At 34.4% G+C, this 18,158-nt stretch overlaps 1 protein-coding gene across 10 annotated transcripts; it reads left to right on the top strand.

The window, feature by feature from the left end:
• The first annotated feature begins 393 nt into the window (after window positions 1-393).
• LOC142643156 (uncharacterized) lies at window positions 394-12,100 on the top strand. Of its 10 annotated transcripts, none has more exons than XM_075817701.1 (13): window positions 394-644; window positions 1,044-4,039; window positions 4,130-4,216; window positions 6,242-6,552; window positions 6,653-7,006; window positions 7,402-7,771; window positions 8,282-8,391; window positions 8,645-8,769; window positions 8,995-9,085; window positions 9,617-9,730; window positions 9,806-9,959; window positions 10,054-10,185; window positions 11,557-12,100. In XM_075817701.1, exons 2-7 carry the CDS (start codon window positions 1,067-1,069, stop codon window positions 8,378-8,380), a joined length of 4,194 nt encoding a protein of 1,397 aa, XP_075673816.1. In that variant the 5' UTR covers window positions 394-644; window positions 1,044-1,066; the 3' UTR covers window positions 8,381-8,391; window positions 8,645-8,769; window positions 8,995-9,085; window positions 9,617-9,730; window positions 9,806-9,959; window positions 10,054-10,185; window positions 11,557-12,100. The 10 variants fall into 10 exon arrangements, with proteins under 10 accessions (XP_075673816.1, XP_075673813.1, XP_075673818.1 ...); XM_075817698.1 differs by having other exon boundaries at window positions 915-4,039; XM_075817703.1 differs by adding an exon at window positions 9,167-9,197 and having other exon boundaries at window positions 394-4,039.
• The last annotated feature ends 6,058 nt before the right edge of the window (window positions 12,101-18,158 follow it).

Here is an 18,158-nt window from a genome sequence, read left to right as displayed (position 1 = left end):
ATTTTATCTAAGGTAAATTATCTTTGGACACAATCCGAGGAGGTTGGTTCTTATATATATTCCTCTTTGATCTGTTTACAAGTATTATTCTTATTTCTACGGTGTTTTTCTCTCCGTTTTTGATTCCCTTTCTCAAGGACCTCTTTTTATTTTATACTCTCTTCTTCCTTTCATCTCCACCCTCCACATGTAAATTAGAATGCTAGCGTTAATTCTTGTCTTATCAGTACTTTTTTAAAGTCTTTGGAGGTAGCTATAAATTTGAAAAGTACTATTCAGACATCACTTATTTATTAATACGGTCAGGAAGTTAACTACAATTATTCAATGCAGCAGTAACTTTCCCTTATATATTTTATAGCTTCTATTTGCTCTTTACGTTCATGATGCATGTCATTATCACTAGAATTCCCGGGAATGTTACTTTGGATGACAGAACGCAACTTCTGACCCCTGCTCCGCTTAGCCGAGGAGACATTCCTCCTCGCCCTACCTTCCCAGCCTTCCCAGTCGTAGTTTGCTCTTGGAGTTCTGAATCTTATGTCAATCCTCCTCCTGCCGTAACCCACGCCTCTCTTTCTCTTTCTCTTTCTCTTTTCTCATCAAATTCTTCGTTTCAAATCTCCAAAAACAGCAACCAACAGGTACGCTCATACCATTTTCCATCTTTATCAATGTTCTTGATTCTCAATTTTATCCTCTTCTTTCATTGATGGAAGATCTAATCTAAATTAAACAAATATTTTTGTTTATAAATTTTGATTGGGTTTGGTTTCTCGGGATTCCATGATCGGATTTTTGTGATGTATGCATTATTTATGATCGATCAACACAGATATATGTATAATAAATTAATTTTTTGTTGTTGTTGTTGGCGCAATTGAATTCTGAATTTGATAAAATTTACGGTAAAGGAAGAGAAGTTGAGAGTTGAATTTTATGATTGTGAGGAGGTTTAGGCGATATGGAGGATCATTGGAAAGTGTATGATTAAATTTGGGGGGTGAATTAGTAATTGAGAAACGAAAGTGTTGGGTATGCAGATAAATATAAGTCTGATACTCCAATGGCTGGTGAGGCGCCTAGCCCATCAGCTCAAAGGATCCATCAACAACAACCAACTTTGTTCATGCCATATGTAAATAACAATGTTTCGGTACGGACGGGGGAAGAGTTTTCGTTGATGTTTCTTCAGGATCGTGTTGCTGCTAGAAGAGTTCCTGCTGTAGCTAATTCGGGTCAAAAGCGTGAAAAGAGGGCCGTGTTTAATTATGATCAGAATGGCCAGCTGGGGTTTGAGGATCTTACTGGTATTCTTGGGTTGAGGAGAATAGATTCCGAGAGTACTTCTGATATGTCTATGCCTGAGCATGCATCTGCAAGAACGTCTTTCAATGCCAAGGAGATGGAAAATGGGGCTTATGTTGATAAATCAAGCAAATACTACAAGGAAAATGGTGATAGTGGACATAGGTCAAGGAAGGCTTTTGGTGAATTGAATTTCGATCGGACTGGTATGGGAATACCAATACCTCCACCACTTCATAAATCTGGGTCCCCTCATTCCAACAACTATCCTGGGTCAGGAGTATCTGGTGGTTCTCAATTGGGGAGAATGAAGTTCCTTTGCAGCTTTGGTGGAAAAATTTTGCCCAGGCCCAGCGATGGGAAACTCAGATATGTGGGTGGTGATACACACATTATTTCAATCCGGAAGCGCATTACACGGGAAGAGCTTATGAAGAAAACGTTGGGTATTTGCAACCAACCTCACACTATAAAGTACCAGCTTCCTGATGAGGATCTTGATGCACTTATATCTGTGTCTTCTGATGAGGATCTTCAGAATATGATAGAGGAATATTGTGGGCTTGAAAGGCATGGGGGTTCTCAAAGACTCCGGATCTTTTTGATTCCTCTTTGTGAATCTGAAATTTTATCTTCCTTTGATGGAAACACTATTCAACAGAACAATCCTGATTACCAATATGTTGTTGCTGTGAACGGGATCCTAGATCATACTCCTAGGAAGAACACTAGCGGGATGAGTTTGGCAAGTGAAGCAAATAAGCTCGGAGCTAATTTGGACTGCATTCCTAGCTTTCATAGAAGTTCTCGAACTGCCCCAGTTCCGTTGGAGTTAAAGGGTGGTTTTAATGCTTTGCATCCTGCTCAGTTCTTTAATCAGTCCCAGAATATGAGCAGGTCTCCCAATCATTCTCCTTCTCATTCTCCAGTCCCACTTCAGCAGGAAGATTCAAAGAGTGTTCATATGCAATTGCATGGTGATAACTCACACAAGAGTAGCAATGAGATCAGCAGTTCCTCTTTCACTACTCAACTACCACCTGAGGGCTCCAGCACTAACACTGCTGGTTCCAAATACCTTCCGCAAGGGGAGGTTACTTTAATGAATCATCATCACCCTAATAAACAAGTTGATGTCAGCCAGCCAGAGCATCCTCATGGAGAACATATTCACAACCGCAATTCTAGAAATGAAACGACTTCTTCCGTTGATCGAAATGATAGTGACTTTGATGGATTCTCCTATGAGAAACCAAAGCATAAGGAAAGGACATTCCACTCTGAAAAGCCAACCTCGCGTCCACAAGATCCACTGGGTCTCTTTTCCGGATCAAGTGACTGCATTGATTCTCATCGTAGGATGTCACATGCATTTTCTGATTCAAAGCTGAATGAGAATGGAGGAAGCTCTGCATACTGTTCGCAAGAAGGAATGAGCCCATTGTCTCCTCTGAACTTTCCAAAGGCTCAACCACCATTACACTTAAGTGCCTCACAAGAAAAGCCACTGCAACGAAATGAGAATATGGGTCTTGTCTACCCTCAGGTACAGTATATGTTAGTGGATGTTGACCCGACTGGATCTCAAAGTAGACTGGATTTGCTGAATTCTTCCTCATGTTCAGAGATACCGAGCTGGAACAAACCTATTTATAAGGTTACTGGTGGTGTTGATGACAAATACCCAACACCTGGAAAAGATTTCAGTAAATCTGCTTTCATTACACTGAACCACTTGGAAAAAAATTCATCAACTTTGGAAACTATGGAAAGGCTTGATGAAAAATATCCCTTTCTGTATCAAGGTGGAAAAATTTATGAGGAGAGATCTCCTGCCACTGGATTGGAATGTAAGAACATATTGCCTAATGTAAAGTCCAACCTAACTTCCAGTTTTGGTGTTGATACATCTACACAAGAGTTGCAAGTCTCAGGCAATGTGCTTCCTGCATCCTCAGCCATTTATTTCAAGCCTTTTGTAGATAACATAATAGAGCACCCCAAAAATTTCCAAGTAGAGAAAACCCCTCCTGATCTTGGCATGAGCCAAAGAACTGCCAACAATCAAGACTGTGATTTGACTACAAGAGTGATTGGTGAACAAGAAAAATATATTTCAGGGTTTGGGAATTCTGAAGTTGCAGGCTTATGTCCAAGTGCCAGACAGCAGTCTTATGATCTGTCTGATCTAATGGCTGGGTCAATTTATGGCCTAGCTTCCCATGCACCTCCATTGTTTCAACCTGTTGGAAGTCAAAAAGACATGGCTGTTAATGAGCCCAAGCTAATGAGCTCTATAGATTTGTACCCATCTGCTGTCCATGATGATTCTGATTTGAGCTCAAACTTGAATAAGAATGACCATACATTGATTGGGAATCCAACTGAAGATGCTTTGTTTCTGAGAGAGTTTTCTCTCCTAGATGCTGACTTTGTTAGTTACCCTTATCAGAAGGTTGAGAATTTGGGCTATGGAGGATCTGTTTGTGAGAAGTCAAATGTTAAAGATAGCACATCGGAAAATCTAAATTTCCCAATTAAAAGTCATGAAAAAAATCAGCTGGAGTCAGTTATTGGGGAAGATGTGAATGAGACTATTCATTCTCATGTCCAGTCTTTGTCAATAACTGTGCCATACATCCTTGATGAAACCAGCAGCTATAAAATCGATTTTAGATCCCCTGCTGCAACAGAGGTGGAGGGCAGTGTCATTCCAGAGTTCGAGTCTGAGGTGAGATTGCTTGAATTTGGTTAGAGTCTGTGGTTTTGTAAATTGCATATGTACTATAAAGTATGAGTTTCTGCCTGCTTTGCTTTGTAGGATGCTAAGGCTGATGACGAAGACATTACTTATTCAATTAGTGGTGCAATGATAGCTGAAATGGAAGCCAGCATATATGGCTTGCAGGTTTTATACTACTCTCTTTATTTATATATGGTTCACAATGAGTTTAATTGTAAGCTCTTTTGATTGCAAAATCATATTTTATCTTCTTATTTGCTGACAAAAATTGCTCTGTACTGCTGGAGGCTGTGGCAATACATTAGTTTTGAGAGACATCTAGGTCTTCATGGTTAACGTCTAGAATACTATTCAGTCCTTTTTATTTATTTATTTATTTTCATTTCCAAATATTCTTGGTGTGTTTTGATAATTGTTACACTTACGAGGTGAGTACAAACATGCAAGTTGAGTTAGCTGTAATTTAAGTTGAAAGTAATAAGATCTGTAACCTTTTCAAAGCTCTTAATGAATTGTGTTATGACCATAGAATTAAGTTAAAGATGGTGTACACCCTTCTAAATTCTAATAACTTATGAATGGCTTTAAGATTTGTACCATCTAAAGGCGCATATTGCTAGCTGTAACTTAGCTAATGATTTACTTTGAATAAAAGAATAGAGCTCAAAAAGAGAACAAAATCTTTGTTGAGCTCCAAAACCAATTTACCTTAATATTTATATTTAATTATGTTGATTCAACCAAACCATGGGTTATGGTCTTGATCCAGTGTACTCAGCACAGAAAAAGGGATCTTATATGTGCTGATTCTAATTCTTGCCGGAAGAAGTGAAACAACTTCATGAGCATTCAACTTATCTTTGTTTTGTCATGAATGCGTAATTTTTCCTTTAATTCTTTCATACTATAAAGTTTGAAAAGACATTGTGATGAAATTTAATACTTCAACTTAGAAATGTAAAAATTTACACGCTGTGTTGGTTTTGAGACTAAATTCTCTGCCAAGGAAGGTGCTCTATTGTTATAAAGCTTGGTTCACAGTTTTACTATAGTCAAGTACCTGTTAAGTGAAATGTTGATTTTTCTGTTTATAATTGCGTTTAATAAATTTTAATCTTCCGTAATAAGTGAAACCTTTTATGTGAAATCTACTAAGGATTCAACCTTATGTTTGGTATGAACTTGTCAATCTTGGTGGAAGTTTACACTTTAAAAAGGAGTAGAATTAGTGAAGGTTTTGGATTTTTGACACCTAGGTACTGGGTGCATAATGTGAATAGTCTATCTTGGTGGAAGTTTGCACTAAAAAAAGGAGTAGAGTTACTGAAGGTTTTGGATTTTTGTCACCTAGGTGCTGGGCGAAATCAATTAGAATATTAGCATTAATGAAGATCTTTTTTTTACCGTTGGATCTACTTAAATCCAATGATTTAAAAAATGTGTAATTCTTTAGAGTTACACCAGGTGTAACTTTGATATATATATATATATATATATAAATATATATATATATATATATATATATATATATATATATATATATATATTACATGGGGTATGATTTAAAAAAAAAACAAAAGGAGTATTTATTTAGGGTTTTTTTTTTTTTTTTTTTGAGAAGGGAGTATTTATTTAGGTAGATTTTCATATATTGTAATTACCTGTTGATATGAATGATTTTGATTTTCCTTTTACAGTTAACGTAACTGATGCTTCAATAACTGCTAGCATATACAAATAAATTACAAAAGTACTAAAAACAATACTTAGTTTTTTTGATAGCTTTGAGAATTATCTTAAATAGTATAGTTGACATTTTCACAGTTCCCCCACTTTTTTCTTATTCTTAAATTACACTTCTTATATGCATGTGTGTGATTTTACTTTCATTCTTACTATACATCAAAATCCTGAAATGAAATGGTAGTTTTTTCTTCATCTTGGTAAAGTTTTTTTTGGAAATGCACACTCAAATTTAGACCACTTTCATATGACTGTCCATGATATTGATCTTTATTTCTAATCATACTAATTAAACCAAAAGCATATCTAAAAAAATCATAATAAATCATTCTTTAAATGTAAATTGATAATTGATTAACTTATCTTGTATTCACTGCACCTCCCTAAATTGTTGCTTTGCTTTCTATTTTAAATTGAAAGTTGTGCATTCTTCTCTATTTACTACAGGAAAAAGGCACAGTAACACTTGAGTACAAAATTTCAAACACTGGTGGAGATGTTTGTCATGGTACCTTGAGTCGTGATGTTGTATCATTTATTCGATATGATACTATTGAAAAAGCTCAGATGAGCCAAAGTCTTCTCCAAAGACTTCGCACGGCTGAATTTGTTAATCCTCTCATGGTTATAAGTAGTAAACCCAACGTTTGGCTAGTGGTGCCGAAAATAGATTCCACGTTAGACCAATTTAAAAAGAAAAACACCAGGATTTGGTCTTGTGATGATCTATTGGATGATAAGTACAAGATCGTTGTAAGGTATGAAATAGCTTATAATTTGTTTTCATGATCTTTGTAAAATTACCATGTGATATAATGATTTATTGATCACTTTTTTTTTTTAATTTCATATTTGAAGGGACATTATTGCTGGTGTTATTCAATTGGTGAATCAAGGATATATGGGAGAACTAAAGATTCAAGACATTGCTATTATTAATGGTCATGCCAAATTGATGAGAATCTCAAATGAACTTGCAGTGAGTAAGCTAAGGGACGTTATTCAATTGGTGAATCAAGGATATATGGGAGAACTAAAGATTCAAGACATTGCTATTATTAATGGTTGTGCCAAATTGATGAGAATCTCAAATGAACTTGGAGTGAGTAAGCTAAGGGACCAACTACAAAATCTATTAGAAGACTTATTGGGAAATGATCCTAACAATAAGGAGTTGATCAATTTCTACTCTCATTTGAAATCAATGCAAATGTAAGTACTCATTTACATTTAAACCCGTTTGGCTTTGTATAAAGTATTTTCTTGAAAATATTTTTCTTATTTTTCAATATTTGGTACACTGAAAATCGTAGTCAACAAAAACATTTTTAGGATTAATTGAAAACACCAATAAAATCTTCGAAAATGGTAATAATTTTTTTAAAAATAGATATCTTTTATCTTCATGTTGTAAATTTTTTCAACCAAACAAAATCAACTAAAGCTCTTCTTCCACTTGAGAATAACATATTTTCCTGATAAAATTTTAGTTCAAAACTTTTTTTGAAGGGAAGTATTTTATGTTGAAACAAAATGTGCATAAAATTATGTTTTCAATGTCTAAGTCAATTTCTTTTCTGATTATTTTTACCTTTTACTTTTTAAAGGTGCAAACTCATTCATTTGAGAAATCATCCGATATTATTGACGTCTCAAGAGAGATTGCAAATCCCAGTATTATTACCTCTGTTGCTAAAATATGAGAAAAAATCATCAAATTGGAAACGTAAATATGATCGTCAATATAGAGATGAAGAAGTTAAGAAAGCAAAAAGACTTGAGAAAGATCAAGAATATAAGGTGGTGTATGAGTACAAAAGTGACCAAAAGAGGGAAGTTAATTACATAGCAACAAAAGTTGAGAAAGATCAAGACTATAAGAACGTGTACAAGTACAGAATTTACCCAAATACTGCATCAAGCCAGATTGATTTATCTCGGAATATCATAGTACACATTAATGATGATGGGCAATGTGTATGTACTCTTATAAATCTATCTATCTTTTTTTATTTTTTTATTAAATGAGTATTATTTGATTACCCTTTAACTTTCTTTTATCAATTTCTTTTATATGAGTCATATGTAGGTTAATATTACATGTGGCAGTGAGAGTGAGAGAAGTTCTTCAAATTTTTTATTATTATTAACTAAATGCAAATTATATGATTGTCCTTTAACTTTCTTTCAGCAATTTCTTTTGTAGAAGTCATATGATAGATTAATATTACACATGGCAATGAGAGTGAGAGTGAGAGAAGTTTTTCAATTTTTCTTTATTTATTTTTTTGTTTGCTTATTACAAAAGTAGATAGAATGCTTATCAAATTTCCAAGAGATCTCCAAGTTGATTTGGGTGTGCGTATGATCATAAAGGAATGATCTATACTTAAACTATTTTTAGTAATAATACTTTTCTATCATTTTTTAATATGTGTTTATCACTTTATAAATACTATACAATGAAGTTTGTTTATATTGTTACAGAGAACCAACGAGGAAGTTGGGAAAAAGTTGAAGTATTTCTTCCCAGATTTGTGGACGAGATTGTTCTCACTTATGATTAGTGAGGGAATAGATATTTAGGATCAATGCAAGTAAGTGTTCTCGTAATTAATTGTAAGAAACATGATTCAATATTTGTAAATTTATATGTGTATCAAAAGTGTTTTGTAATATATAAGGTCTCTTAAAGAATACCTTCCTAGGAGATAGATAAATGTACCCACTGTTGGAAGAACAAAATTAATAAGGTGCTAAATCCATTAGATTGAGTTATGAGATATTCTTTAATAAAAAGCATTTGTTTTCTTGTACTAATTAATTGATAATTGTATATTAATATATTAGTGAGAAGTATGGAGGAGATCTTCTCAGCCATTGGAGAGCTACTTTGAAGCTTTGCATCTTGGAAAATGATGATTTGGCAATAGAGCATTTCTTGAAAATTTACAGATCATTTCTCTCCCTTATAGGTATGGTAGTTCATCTCTTGATAATACTTTGTGGTGTTTGTGCCATGTAAAACATCCTCTTTGAAGTGAGAAAGATGCAATGACATTTAATTAATCTTTTTAACCCAAATTGGCCTACTAGGAAAATGACAAAATTGGGAAGGACAAAGCTATGTAACAAGTTATTATAGAAAACAAACAGAATTGAGTCTATTATGGTTTGCTTGATTAATCTTCCTTCACCAGGTGTTTGAACTTTGAACTTATACGACAAATAGTAAAATCGGGAAGTGGACTCTATCTATATCTATGCATTTTGGCGTATGAATTCCTTGAGGTCAGTTTCCATTGATTATTCAAACTCTATCTATATCTACATGACGTATATGAAAGCTGATAAAAGTGTAGCCATTTCAAGTCTTGTGACCGCAATCAAGAAACAAAATATTGTAAGTTCATCCCATTAACTATTGAAGCTCAAATTATGGGTCTAGATTTAACGTTGTTTCGTACGGGCCAACTCATTTTGCAATGCAATTTCTCATCTAGCATATGATTGGTCCACCTTGGCCCTATGAGAAGCATCAAACCATATCATGCCAAATACTGAATACATCCTATTAGTTCTTATTCCAAAAGTCTTCTATTAATTTCTTCTTCTATCAAAGTCAAAACCTTCCATCAAGCATACTCATCTCTTATTTTTGTTACCAGTCATATCCTACATTAATTAGATCAGCTCTAGCAAAATGCCATTGATAAAATATAAATGAACAATCCAGTCAATCACCAGTGGAACTCCACTAAACAAAATTGACCGTCATTCACCGTTGGAGGAGTTGAGTATTAGTGTTCTTCCTTATTGCAGACAGTGGAATCAAAGTTTCTACAAGATCAATTCAAATACAGAAAATTGGAGGAGATATTCAAAGATGACAATGTCAGCGGCACATCTACAAAATGCATCAAATTTTTTAATGAGGTAAATATGATTGGTAAATTGCTTTTTGCCAATAAATGCTCATATACCACTCATAATATCTGTAACATATTTCAGGTTTTTAAAGTTCATAGCACTTTTTCTACACAAGTATGCTCCGAATGCTGATGTTGATGTAAAAGGAATGTTTGAAACTGCCTATAGCAGCTTATTAGAGGACGATCCAGACTCGAAAAAGAAAAGAAAAGAGGAAAGTCTAAAGAAACACAGAGTATGCTTCCATCAAAATTCTATTCCTATCTGCCCTTTTCCTTGTGTACCTATCTAGCATTTGTCTTATCATTTTATATATATTGACCTTGCAGAATTTACTTCAAAGTGTTCCTAGTAATGAAGAATTCAAGTCATTGCTAGGCAATCCTAAAAACATCAAAGATTGTGGGATAAGTGTAACAGAATCCCTTACGATTTTGACAGATCGTTGGGATAAGTTATCGGTAAGTCCTACTTTATTGTAATAAGCATTAATTCTATGCAGTGTCCTGTCCTTTTTTTATTTTATTTTGATAGAAGACAAAAAGTGTTTGATCTACTAACAGCAGCATAAGAACAACAACTATACTAGCATTTGCTTCAACCTAAGTGAATATATGTGTGAAATTTTCTCTTAGAGACTTGAATCCCGACCTTACCTCCACACTTCACGAACACTTATTATTTAAATGTTTTATGTTTTAACACAAAGTATCAATGTTTGACTTTTGAAATAAATAAAACTAGGGAATAGATAATTTTCTGATAAATTACATTTTCCAAACCCGTTAACCCATTTAATAATCCACTAAATTTGGTAAATCTTAATCCAATTCAATTAAATATTTGAATTAAATGGATAAGACCAAACGGGTAATTCAAGTTCAACTAATAAATACCCATCTAAAACAGCTAAAAGCCTAAAACATAAAACCTAACATGCTAAAAAAAACTGCTAAACTAGCCGTCACTTTCTCCACTTCTTGCATCTGACGGAAACTTTTCTCCTTCATTTTCTAGGGCATTTTCTCAACTACCAAACAGACAAAATCTAAACCCCTTTCTTTGAATACACCACAAAATTTCACTCACTCACACAAAAAGAAGGAAATCATAGAATGAAAATCGTTGGCAAATCATTGGACTATGATTTGGATTCCATGTCGTCAAAAGCGACATTGGAGGGATCCAAAATGTCGTGCTCTAATTCAGACACTCAAATCCGCTTACCAATTTTTAATTACTCTATTTTTTCTTAATTTTTTACTAATCCTATGTTTGGTTGCCGAGAAAATTTAGGGGAAAGGGAAAAATCGTTAGATTAGGTTTAGTTTGGCAGTTGTGTATTTGCTATATTGCTCTACTTTAGGGCACCATTTGTACTGAGGAAAACTAATTTCTGGGAAAATTTGAAATTGTTTTTGATTGAAAATTTTATGTGGTTTGCACATTTTAGATCAAGATGGATAGATTTGAGAATAATTCCTCAATTCTTATGATATAATTTTTTTTTTTTACTTATCCTCTAATTGGTTGCCAAGAAAAGTTAGGAGAAAAGAAAATCTACTACTTAGATTCAGTTTCGGTGTTCTTATTTTTGTTCTCCTAGCTCTGGTTGTTTTGAGAGAAAGGAGGATTAGTTTTGCCTATAAACCCGACTCATTTATGACCCAACCTAAAAGCTATCCAACCTACCCAATTGCCACTCCTAGTTGTAGGTTATATTGTAGGTTAAATAACAATAATGCAATTGTTATAATGTAGGTTTAATAATAGTTTAATATGATTGTTGTTTACTCAACTATAACTAATTTAATGTTGTGATACAAAAAAAGAAGAATGCTAACAAAAAGTAAGGTGCTGGAGGTGGAATTGTTGCTACTACAAGTGTTGTTGCTGTAACTAAAACAACTGCAGGGGTTGGAGAAGCAAGGGTTGTTACTGCAAGTTCTTGAGATTCAAAGGTTTCTGCTACAGGTGTTGGAGATTCAATGGTTGCTGCAAATTCGGGAGATTCAATGATTGTTGCAAGCCGACTGTGGAAAAGGCCATTCAAAGGGTGCACTCCAAGAACAAATGGAAGAATAAGGGCATTAACAATATAAGGGCAAGACTTAGGTACAATACTTATGTGTTGTTCCTTAAGTTTCCCTCTTAAGATTTTGTCATGTGAATTTTTCCTCGTGGGATAATTTTTTTTTTTTTAAGTAGCCACATAATTCAAACTTAAGTGGGAAACCTAAGAAACGACACTTAAAATATTGTACTTAAGTTTTGTCCTAACAATAATATGTTTTATGTAATCCATGTACATTTGGTAGTGATAATTATGGAGTTTTAAGTGATATAGATTTTGTAACTAAGGGTACGTTTGGTACACTGAATGGAGATTATGATAGGAATTGTAATATTTCTTACTAATAATAAAGTGTGTTGTAATGTAATAACTAAACCTATTCATTAGTTTGGTTATGAGTTATAATATTAGAATGAAATTTAACGTTCATTTTAGGAAATATCTTACTCATACAATTATATCTCCTTAAAAAATGTTATTTTTAAATTTAAAAGAGATGTGTTATTTTTTATGATTTTTTATTTTTATAATTGTTTTTTTTATACAGTATATAATTTCTACTCTAGTCTAATCTAAGTGTATATGTGTGTGAAACTCCCTCCTGGAGACTTGAACCCCAGCCCTTACCCCCCACACCTAACAAGTATTTATAGTTGTAGAGTGACCATCGCACCAAGAGAGAGTGTTGGTATTTTATAATTGTTGGATATATATGGAAAGTTTGTTTATTTGAAAATATATTAAGTTTTGAAACTATTGCACTTACTAAAGAATAACTAATACAACCTTTTAAAAAGGAATAGTTATTTTTCATTTTGAAGAATAGCTATTCATAAGGAATGATTATTCCTTATAATAAAAACATAACCAAACTAAAAAATAACTAAATCATAATAATAACTATTACATTACAGCACATATTACAGTCTACTAAACATGCCTTAAAGATAATTCTAGAATTATTTTTTTGTCCTGAATATAATTCTGCAACTTTATGTGCTGCATGTTTGCATATTGCATATTTAGATGATATATATGCCTATTGCTACATCAATAGCATGGGCAACTCTTATGGGAATACATTTTTTGTTAAACTTGAAAATATAGGTCATTGTAGAGTAAAATACTTATTATGTCAAAGCTTGGTAAAGATTTTTTTTAGAAACAATTCTGGAATTTAGATTATATACAGTGTTGTTATTTGCCTTACTAATTGGGATTTACATTATATAAAATGCAACAGTGTGTTGTTTACCTACCTTAATTATTGGTGTTCTTGTTTGCCTTAAGGTGATGTAGATTTTGTAGGTAGTGGTAACCAATGATTATCAAAGTTAATATTAAGCTAAATTGTCTGGTAAACCAAAAGCTAACATAAAAAAGGTTACATTTTTTCTTTACACCAAAATATAACATAAAGCTACATTTTTTGAGACATTCATACACCATTATTATGGACATCAATATTCAAAAAGTTGCATCAAGGTAATATCATATAGGCTGCTTTTGTTTTGCCAGCATACATAAACACACCAAACAAACTTAAAAAAAAAACATCCAAGACCCTATTGATGCCAGCTTCAATTTATTCACAACTCCTTTGTATTTGCCTACTTCCACATCCATCATCAATTGATACTTCAAAGCTTCAATTTATCTCATTGTTTCATTTTTGACATCTTCATCCTTCTTCATCGCTTCTTTTCTCACAAACCTTTCATGTTGGTTTTTAGATGATTCAACACATATTGGCCATACACACAAATTTCGAGATCACACCAATAAAAAAAAAAACTTAACATTATTGATGACACTCCCCCCCCCCCCCCCCTACAACAATCCAATAAGAAACAAAATTCTAATCCATGAAACAAACAACAATACCAGATTTTCTTTTTATATAAGTAAATAAAACTTCACTCCAAATATGATAAAAAGGTACAAAGGAAACACGTTTATTGCTTTAGATAAGCTGTTTGTTCTGCACAATGCCATGCTGCTTGAATCGCGATAAATTAAAGCTTTCTTTGTATATTATCTATCAATCTTTATCATCTACATTTTCACTAGCACAAAGCAAAGGCCAAATTTGCCAAATAGCACAATTATAGGAAAAAAATCACCCCGATAAGTTAGTTATGTAGCACATTTTTGGAACTTGAGTTCCAACTCAAAATGGAGTTTGGCAAACTCAGAGTTCCATGCAGTATGAGTTCTATTGCTTGGCGTGCCATGTGAGCTACTTGGAACTCGAGTTTGACATACAAACTCAAGTTCTAAAAATGTGCTACATGACTAAATAACTTTGGCTTGATGTGTTTCTCCTAGAATTTTGTTAAAATTGTGCTATTTGGCAAATTTGGCCCAAAGCAAACACGCAAAGTAAGAACTTGGCTATATATCTGTATGTCTACTAGTTTTATACCTTTTTTTATTTGGAAGCCAGTTTTACCATAAAATTAATTAATTTTTATTTTTTCAGGGCTTTGTGCTACAATCGTCATAGAAATTGACAAGTGATAATATCGAATGAAAATCATGGATAATAAATTTGTTCAGGTCACTCTTTGTGCTTATTGCCTCAGTTCAAATTATTCATGACATATGCACATACATGCATGTTGAAATGACGAAAAATGACCTGAGAAAACACAAAATCATTGCTCCAGAATTGAGGGAGAGACCAAGTTCAGGTTTTCAATTTGTGGTAATTTCAGTTAAGTGTTTTTTAGGACTGGGGTATGGAACTAAGGGAGTGAGCCAAGAAAATGAGAGGGACTGAAGGAATCAAGAGACTGGAGAGGAACTAATAAATTACTACTTCTGTAGCATATGAAAGCAAGAGATTGACAAATGAGGGTCAAGTGATGTTTTAAGAGATTAAAATGGGGGCAATTCAGTCATTTGATTATTGTAGTGAGTCTAAATTAGCTAACTAAAAGGTGGGATGTAAATTTTGCAGAAATAATGGTTTAGGGGGATTAAGCATAAATTTTCATTGTTGTGTAACCATCATACTTGTGATGCACCAACACTTGTTGTACTTGGTGTAGGTGTTTGCTAAAGTTTTGACCTTTGGTAAGACAATGTATCCCTCATTATAACAAACAAAACAATATATACATAAGCATCAAGAAATTAAACATAACATAGAGAACAAAACTAACCTTGTCTTTTTTTCTTTTTCTTTTTTTTCATAAAAAAAAGTACCTTGTCTTTTTTGGATTTTAAAGGACATGTTTTGCTATTACATCCAATCCTTCTTACACTCAGAGCACTTGATGGTACCAGCTTTGCTTATCCTATATTTGTTTTTGGGTTCTGAAGGATCTCTCTTTCTCTTCTTCTTGCGCCTGCTAAGTTGCACCTTATCCTTGGGTGATGCCAAAAGGATCTATTGATGTGCTTTTCCACTGGTCCATGCTAGCCACATGACTTCAGGGGTAGTTTCAAATTTATTTACACACACACACACACACACACACACACACACACACACACACACACACATAAATCATAGATTCAAGCAAAACTTTTACACACAAATTCAACCAAATCTCAACATCATCATCATCACAAACACAAATACAAACTGTAAGCAACTTGTACCTAAGCCCAACAAGAGGAAGGGTATAGGTCCAAAGAACCCAATACAATAAATTTATAGAGAGTGGGTCAGAAATCTTGTTTCTAATGAGCTTAAATAGTAACAACAATGGCCCAAGATTACAAAATGATAAGGATGGATGGGTTTATATGATGAAATTTATCCTCGGACTCAAGCCGAGGAACAGATTCTTATATTTCTCCTCTCTTAAAGATTAATTATAGATATCCAATCTACAGTGTTTTCTCTTCCTCTCTCTCTCTCTCAATCCCTTCTTCTCAGGGACCTTCTTCCTTCTTATACTTCCTCATTTTCCTTCATTTTTGCTCTCCACGTGTAGGTCTAGACTGCTTCCGTTGATACTTGTCCCATTAGCACCTTCTTGAAGTCTTTAGATAATAGCTGTAAGGCTGAAAATCACTATTCAGATATCACTTCCTCGTTAATGCGGCCAGAGACTTAGGTACAAAGCATTCAATGCGGTGGTAACAACTTTTTCTAAGATATTTCCCAACTGTTCTTGCTCTTTATGCCCCTGTGAAACATATCTTTGTCGAGGGCGGAAAAGTTCCCTTTCCGAAAAATAAGATTTATGTTGGGTCGGGGGTCTAAACCGAAACTCGATGATGGGCCCAATGCATGGCCCAATGCATGGCCCAAAGGCTATCGGCGAAGATCCAAATAATTCACCGTATTTTTATGCCTTGGGCCTAGATTCAGACTTACAAGAATGTCCCATAAATAATCCCTACAGTAGACACGTTAGTGCGGTTAAAAATATACTGTATGAAATAGCCTAGTAATAAAGTGTTTCTGCAGAAAATAGCCCAGCGGTAAAGTACTTCTGCAGAAAAGAGTAATCCAGCCGTAAAAATATTTTTGCAGAAAATTAATCAAGCGGTAGAGTGCTTTTGCATAAAATAACCCAGTTGTAAAGTACTTCTGCAGAAAAGAGTAACCCAGCCGTAAAAATATTTCTGCAGAAAAATAACTCAGCAGTAAAGTTTTTCACAGATTGAGGGAAACATCCATATTTTAGGACTCATCATCCGTTAGCTCTGAAGAAGAATCTTCTAATACGACAATGTGAGGGAAAAATTCTATTGTAACAGTTACATCATAACCATCAATAGTAAATGAGTAAGTAAATGTCATGGGTTCCATGATAACAAACAATGAGGAAGGCTTAGTGTGAGATGAAGGGAGAGAGAGAGATCCCAGTTAGTGTAGCAAGATCATTATGGTGCAAAAGCATGCTCTTGGGTGTAGTATATATAATAAGTAGAGAGAGACATTTGTGGGCAAGTGAGTGAGAGTGTATAGTGGGCTGCTGGAACTTTCTGCTGGGGAGGAGCTGTATGTTTTTTAACTAGAGGTATGAGATGTGTTTTTAAGCTAGGAGTGGGGGAACTCAGTTTCCATGCTTGAGAATGAGAGTTTTGTACTTAGAACTTTGCTGGGATTTTGAGAAGCTGGAACAGAAGGGTTTTTGTGGGAGTTTTTCTCTGTGAGTGTGTTTCTTGGTATGTTCTTGTTGTCCCCCCTTGAGGCATTAATGGAGGGTTCTATTTATAGTTGAGATTTAGGGGGCAATTGGCAAATAACTTTTGCTAAATCTTCCCCAATCTTCAGAAAATCCTTAGGGATTCGTTCTTAGAATGTTAGCTAAGAATGGTAAGATTAACATTTTGGAAGACTCTTGCTATTTTTGGGTAATATCAGCTGGGATTCTGACTTAGCATTAATGCTGATTGGTCTTGGCTGATGGGGGTTAGAGCATACATTAAGCTAATGACCTTGGTTGTGCTGCTTACTAGATTCAGAGCTTCCAAAGGTAGGTTGCATCACCCCAAGCTAGGTGTCAACCTTGGAGCCTTTGCTGAGAACTTTGCTGGGATCCCCTTGGTGCCCTCCAAGCCACATTTCCCTAAGTTCCCCATAAGGGGTTCATGTGCTTGGTCCATGAACCAGAAAATACATATTACGTATTTTTAACATGAAAAATAAGCTGATTTCAGCTTGCTTCAGGAGCTTTAATGGCCTGGTCATGGCTACCTTTGATGTTTGACCGAATGAGTTGGAGGAGAAAGAGGAGATGGCTGGCTGAAGTGCTTCAGCTCCCTGTTGAGTCTTTTCAGCCTTATGTCAAGTCTGTTTCAGCTTTATGTCACATAATAAATGATGATGTTTCAGCTTGTGGAGGAAGGGTTCAACCCTCAATGGACATGTGTCCTGTTCTGACCTGATGGGACAAGCTGAAACTTGATAGCAGTGGGCTCCAGCTGTTGACTTGTGCTGGATTTTGGCTAATTAGCTCACGTGAACTTCAGCTGCTGGGACCTGAATTTGGGCTAGGCTAGTCGAGCTGGGCATTATGTTTGAGCTGCCTTGGGCTTGATTATTCCTACAAAATGAGGAATTTTGCCATGGATAATATTCATGGGCTTTTATAAACTTTGCAAGAGAAGTATTCCTTGAAGGATGAATACTAATATTTCCCATGAGTAAGGGATTTGGTATATGTGAAATAATTGGTAAGATAATATTTAAGTTTTGTAAATATGTGTCGAAAATAGTATTTGGGCTTTTAGAAGTGCCAAAAATAATATTTGGGCTTTTAGAAATAGTTGCCAAGATAATATTGGGCTTTATGAAATAGTTGCCAAATAATATTTGGGCTTTAGGAAATAATCGAAATAGTTGCCAAATAATATTTGGGCTTTAGGAAATAATTGAAATAGTTGCCAAAATAA

Source organism: Castanea sativa, chromosome 7 (assembly GCF_040712315.1).
Source record: "Castanea sativa cultivar Marrone di Chiusa Pesio chromosome 7, ASM4071231v1".
Lineage (NCBI taxonomy): Eukaryota > Viridiplantae > Streptophyta > Magnoliopsida > Fagales > Fagaceae > Castanea > Castanea sativa.
The sequence above is the reverse complement of the archived record's forward strand: the minus strand, read 5'-3'. Positions and strand labels throughout refer to the sequence as shown.

Coding starts and splice junctions, on each gene's coding strand:
- LOC142643156 (XM_075817701.1), top strand. CDS start 1,067: ATGGCTGGTGAGGCGCCTAGCCCATCAGCTCAAAGGATCCATCAACAA. Junction 4,217..6,241: donor CCAGCATATATGGCTTGCAG/GTTTTATACTAC, acceptor TATTTACTACAG/GAAAAAGGCACAGTAACACT. Junction 7,007..7,401: donor CATTTGAAATCAATGCAAAT/GTAAGTACTCAT, acceptor TACTTTTTAAAG/GTGCAAACTCATTCATTTGA.